General features: G+C 54.1%; 1 protein-coding gene across 1 annotated transcript in view; it reads right to left on the minus strand.

Moving 5' to 3' along the window:
* Positions 1-6,036, minus strand: part of SFXN5 (sideroflexin 5) — a 53,916-nt gene that overhangs the window by 16,183 nt on the left and 31,697 nt on the right. The window contains exon 12 of the mRNA XM_015825193.1: positions 4,888-4,973. Within this exon, the coding sequence (XP_015680679.1) occupies positions 4,888-4,973 (86 nt within the window). The remainder of the gene's footprint in view (positions 1-4,887; positions 4,974-6,036) is intronic.

Below are 6,036 nucleotides of genomic sequence, written 5' to 3' on the forward strand. Positions count from 1 at the left end.
GGTGAGGGCAGCATTGTCCACTGAGGACACCAGGCTCTTCTGCTGCCCACTCCCTGCCCGGGCAGCCCCTGTTTACCTGCCTTGCCCTCATCCCTGAGAGCTTCGGCAACGGGGTCATCGCCTCCCCAGTCGGGCAAGGCCTTGAGAGGCTGCCCTCGCAAAGAGGCCGCCGTGTCTAAGGGGACTGGACAAACCAGAGCCGTGGAGGCAGGGCAGAAGGACGCGGGCGGTCACCCCCACTCCGCATGCAGCTGGGCTTTTCTCTCTCATGAGGGGAGCCCCTCCCCTCCATCCCCACATCTGGTAAGGGTGACGGGCGTCCCTCGAAATTCCACCCGGCACCTCCGCAACCAAAGCTGGCAGCCCACTGGGGTCCGAGTGGATCACGCCCCAGCCCCTCTGGGCTGCTGCCCCTCTTCCCTTTTGGGATCTGCCGTCCCTTAATTACAGCCGCTGGGCCCCTCCGCATTTCTGCGGGGAGCAGAACCAATTTAGAGCGTTGCTGGTGAGGCTCCCAGGTGTGACTTCCACCCTGGGCGTTTTCAACTCGGACCAATTCAGTTCACAATGGCTGCGGCCTCCTAATTAGCAGGAGTTATGGCCTGATTTAAAGAAAAAGCCTTAATTATCACATGAAGTGCCACGTCTTAATTGGGACTCAGATCTCAGCATTTGTAAAGTTCAGGCTAAATGACTCACAATTAAGCGAGAGGGAGGCTCGCCCCCAGCCTTCAGATCCCTGCTCTTCAAATCGCAGCAAGGCCCAACCGCTGCCCGCTGCCCGCAAGGACGCCACCCTCATCCCGCACACCAGCCAGGGCGCGCCTTGCCCACCCCAGGCCTCTGCCCCCCACCTTCCCTGGCTTTCTCTGCCAGGCGGGGGCTAAGGAGCCGGTCAGCTTTGGACGGAGGCCGTGAGGTCACGGAGCCCCGAGTGGGAATTCACTGGCGGAAATCCGGTGGCAAGGGGGCCCCGGGAAGCGGAAGGACCCAGCGGCTCGGCAGGCCTCTCAGTGGGAAGGTCCAGGACAAAAGTCCGGGCTGGATTCTTCGGACTTTATGATGGAGCTATGGCTGTTTCCATCATCTGCGGAGATTCTCCATCGTCCGGGGTCCTGGTTGTCCCAAAGGGGCCTTTTCCAAAAGGCAACTGGACTTCGTTAGGTTTTTTTTCGTTGAAAAGGTTTCACTTCTCATCCAAGGAACTTCTGCCGTTCCGTTCGTCTTCAAAACTGATGAGAAGTGAAATGTTTTCAAGGGGAAAAAAACCCCAAGAAAGTCCAGTTGCCTTTTGGAAAAGGCCCGTTTGGATTGTTCTCCCTGCAGCCGAGATCGCCAAGCCCGGGTGAGGAGTCCCTGGGTGTCATCCACGTCCGTGATGCTTCCAGACGCTCAGCTGGAGCAAAATGAAAACCTCCGTCCTTCTGCGGGGCAGCTGGGCAGGGCCTGAATCTGATATCACGATTCTGATTGTCTTAGCCAGGGGTAGGCAACCGTGGCTCTTTTATGACTCGTGGACTTCAACTCCCAGAATTCCTGAGCCAGCTATGCTGAGGGGAAAGGGAGAGGTTTCCAAGCTGAGCTATGCTGGCTCAGGAATTCTGGGAGTTGAAGTCCACCAGTCATAAAAGAGCCAGGGTTGCCTACCCCTGGACTCTTAGCCATGATGAAGTCCTCTTCTGTGTTTCCAACCCGGCTGATACCCCACAAATATATCAACGGCAAGGAAAAGCGGAGCCCTCGGCCAGGCCTGGGGCCACCCCCCTCCCCAGGGCCAGGCCCTGCAGGACCTGGGGGCCGTCGGAGGGGGCAGCTTAGACTGAGCCTCTCCCAGTGGAGAAGACTCCAAATACCCCCTCCAGAATATCCCCCCTTTGAACAGTCAGCAGGAATCAGCTGGGCTAGAAAACAAATCCACTTGGGCACGCAGCTAGTCCTCAAGTGAGCCCAAAATTTCCATTGCTGAGCAAGACAGTGATTAAGTGGGTTTTGCCTCATTTTACGACCTTTCTTGCCAGAGTTGGGAAGTGAATTGGGCTTCCCCCCTTGACTTTGCTTGTCAGAAGGTCATAAAAGGGGATCCTGCGACCGTCATAAGTATGAATCAGATCAAGGCCAGCCCTCTCACTGCCCTGCAGCCCATCCTGGCTGGGGGCGGGGTGTCGGTGCTGGTCAGCCCACACTGTGCAGCCCCCTGGGGCTCTCCAAAGTTGGCTGCTTTAAGACTTGTGGACTTCAACTCCTAGAATTCCCCAGCCAGCTGGAATTCTGGGAGTTGAAGTCCACAAGTCTTAAAGTGGCCAAGTCTGGAGAGCCCTGCTTTGGAAACCTGGTTTGAAAAGGAGAACAACTGGCATCGGCCCTAATTTCCTTGGGGTTCCCAGAAAGCTTTAAAAAGGGCCCCCGATATATTCAATGAAAATTTGTTTTAGAAATGTTTTAATGAGCTTATACTGTAATAATATAAATAGAGAATGTAGTTAGTTTATTTGTAATTACTGTATATAACTTGGATGAAATGTTATATCAGTGAATGAATTGGTTTTAGAAAGACATTGACTTGATTATAATGTTTTTAAATAAATGGAGAGTTCATTAAGTTTAAGTTTAAATGTGTGAAGAAATATAGGTTTTTATAGATTAATTTTTTTCTTTATTGATTAGTGCAGTTGATGGTTAGACATAGTAATGAATGAATTCATCTGAAAATGTATTAATTTGATTATAATATTCCATATAGACAGAGAGGGAAATTTTTAAGAAATAATGCATATATATTTACTATGTTATGGTTTGTTTTTTTAAAAAAATTGATCACCATGTTTCCACATGGGTTCTTAAGCTGTGTTGGTGTAAAATGGAAAACTAATAAAAATTGTTTTGGAAAAAAAAAAAGGGGGGGGGGCTAATACTTGGAAGCCTGGAAAGAAGGGGGCAAGGCTGGGATGGGAGGCAGCGGACCCTAACCCCTCCAGCAAACAGAAACAGCCACAGTGGAAGTGGGGGTCTCCTGGACTGATGACCAGGAATTAGGGGACAGTATTAATTGTGAATACATATAGATGGCTTCTCTCTCTTTGGTCACTTGTAATCCTGGATGCAGGGTCAGGAAAGGACAGCCAGGACAACACCCAATGTCCTAACCCACCCAAGAACATACGATATCTTTAGGGAAACACCCAAATGGGAACATGTTTAGCTAATTCTGCCTTCTCCCTTCTTATCTTCGGTGTGCCAGACTTACTGGGTGCAATCTTTATCTTATGGGTGTCAGCTTTGCTGGATGGGCTGCTTATGTAATTATACAGAATAAATACGAGGATTTCTTGTCATTTGTTGCTCCTCTCATTTTAGAGGAGTCCGTCTCTATTCAGATGAATAAAAACGTAAAACTTAAAAGGCACTTTCTGGTTTCCTGTATTTCTTTAACCAGCAAAACCTCAGAACCTGCATATCAGGACCCCTTGTTGCCACCCTGAGTGGCCTCTGCCCCCTTGCCAAGAGAGACAGGGTGCCCTTCTTCACAGCAAGGGCCCCCGGGGACTGGTCTCCCCACAGAGCCCCCTCCTCTTGGAGACAGGGTCTCTCGGGCAGACAGGAAGCCCCTTCTAACAGCCCAAGGGGGGGGTCGGCAAGCCAGGGCCTCCACCCCCGAAGGGACTCGGAGAAAAAGATGGTGCAGACGGTACATCTGTGCTGCAGACACGGCGTGTCACTGAGCTCGAACGCGCACCTTCCCTCGAGTTTCAGCACATGGCTGATTAGCGGTTCACGTTCTGCATAATGCGGCAGCTGTCGCCGGCATCTTCGGAGGGTCTGCAACACCTTCCAGATGGAAGTTGCACTTGGGACGCCCAGGCCTTCTCGGGCTTGGTGCCGGCAAGGGTCTCGGAGGTGGAGACGGAGGCGCTGAGCGGGAGACGGCCGGGGGGGGGCTCAGGGCAGGCCCTGGAGCTGGCAGAATCCGGGTGGGGCACGAAGGGCCGTGTTTATAGTCAACAATGCTGCCATCGATGTGTCTGGTCAGAGCCACGAAAGGGGAAATGAGGGGTGCTGGGCGCTCTCCGCACTGGGTTGCTTTCTTGCAGCCGTTTCATTGTACAAACAGGCCACAGCATCACTGCTACAAGGGGAAGAGGGCTTGGGAGAAGGAGGAGGAGGAGGAGGAGGAGGAGGAGGAGGAGGAGGAGGAGGAGGGGAAGGAAGTGGGTGGAAAACAATACCCAAATCCAAGTAACTACCAAGGAGAAAACCACATCCCCACCAATACTGGCAGGGCAAACTACTGTATATAAACAGGGAGCAAATCCCACACTCGCTTGCACCGGTGATGTTAACCAGTAAGGTAATGAAACGTCTGCAAAAAAGCCAAGCTCAGAGGGGCACCAAAAGACGCCCCCAGTTCAACCCTGAGCCCCTCTATTGTTCCTGCTACGTGGTGCATTTCCCAGACACGCGTGGTGGCCCTTCCGTCTCCTAGTTTTACGGTTCTACCTCTACTTTATAGGTCGCCCAGAGTTGAGTAGCTTCTAAATGTAATAAGTAAATACACAGAAATTAAGGAGCTCTTCATCAATTATGCAGATGACATAAAAGCGGATGACGGAACGAGACGGCCACCCGAGTGGCTGGAAGTTTCTCTGCCATGTGATCCCCTTTCCGTTTTCATTGTGAGACACGGGAGATTGTGCTACAAATGGGGAGACGTCAGGAGAAGCGTCCCTCCTTCAGAAGCCTGGCAGGTCCCCGTGCACTCATTATGTGGAAAATTACACCCCAGAGCCTCCCGTCCCCTCTGCCAGCCTGGGAGGCCTTGACTCCCCTCCCTGCTCCTCCAGCCCCATAGGGAGACCCCCCCCTCCCCGGGGCCACCTGCGCCCCACTTACTTCTCAAGGAGAGACATGATGATGGGAGGCAGAACCAGGATCGGCATCGGCAGGACCACTCTGGTGAGCGCCGTCTCCAGGAGGGCCTGGGGAAACAGGGGGCAATCGCTTAAAGGTTCGTCGCAGGCCCTCCTGGCAGAAACGGTGGGGTGGGGAGTGGGCCTCTCTCTCACCCACCACCAGGGAGAGCCCTGAGGGGTTTTTCCAGCTGTGCTGGGTCGGTCTCAGCCCATTTGGGCATCCCACTGGGGCAGGGAGCCACCGGCTCTGGAGGGCCCTGGCAGGTGGCCGCCAAAGGGACCATTTGGAGGTCACAAGGAGGAATACTCCGAGAATGTTGCGGTTGTGCAAATGGGCCTTCTGCAGGCTGTGCCCACCCTGGTGCGTTCGGCATGTCTTGACGGGCACCTCCTGGCCTACCTGGAAGAGGGCTGCTGAAAGGATGCAACTGAGGAGGACCCCGATCTCTGACACCCCTCCCCCCATCGCTCTTGATGCCAGCCCTACAGTTTGCAAAGGTGCCCTCAAAGTGCCCGCCCACACCCACCTGAGCAGCTCAGTCCAGGATCTTCTGGGCTGCCATGGGAGGTGCTTGTGGGCTGCCCCAGAGCCTGGTCCTGTGGGTCATCTGTCTGCCCAGGTGGGTTTGGTGAGGCTCAGCCTCTCCCAGATTGGGAAGAGACCCCCATCCAGGTCTCCCACGCCTGCCCCTCCCCGCTCTTTGCAAAGTGCCCCCCCTCCACGTCCTGGAGGGGGCAGCAACTGAGGGGGCAGCCCCTCCCCCGGTGCACAGTGTGACTGCTGCAGAGCAATGCTTAGATCTTCTGGGTGGGGCTGGGGGTCCAAAATAAAAAGCAGTATAAAAATGTTTTGAGCGAGGGGGCTGCAGGGGGCAGGCTTGACCCTGCCCCGGGGTCTCTAACTTCCCAAAGGGCGGGGGTCTCCAGCTCAGAGGGGCTCTGCCAGCTGAACAGGCGTCCTCTTTTGGGCGGTGTGAAATACAACAGTGACAGAGTCGTGCCTATCAGTGACACAATATGTGAGGCTTTGTGTAGGTTATCTTGGCAAAAAGCTGCCCAGAAACAGAAAGGCCCAGAGTGTCTGCAGATGGTAGGGCTGAAGGAAGAGGCGGGGGGGGGGGGGGGGGGG

Source organism: Protobothrops mucrosquamatus, unplaced genomic scaffold (genome assembly GCF_001527695.2).
Source record: "Protobothrops mucrosquamatus isolate PMUCROS unplaced genomic scaffold, P.Mucros_1.0 scaffold2540, whole genome shotgun sequence".
NCBI classification, from domain to species: domain Eukaryota; kingdom Metazoa; phylum Chordata; class Lepidosauria; order Squamata; family Viperidae; genus Protobothrops; species Protobothrops mucrosquamatus.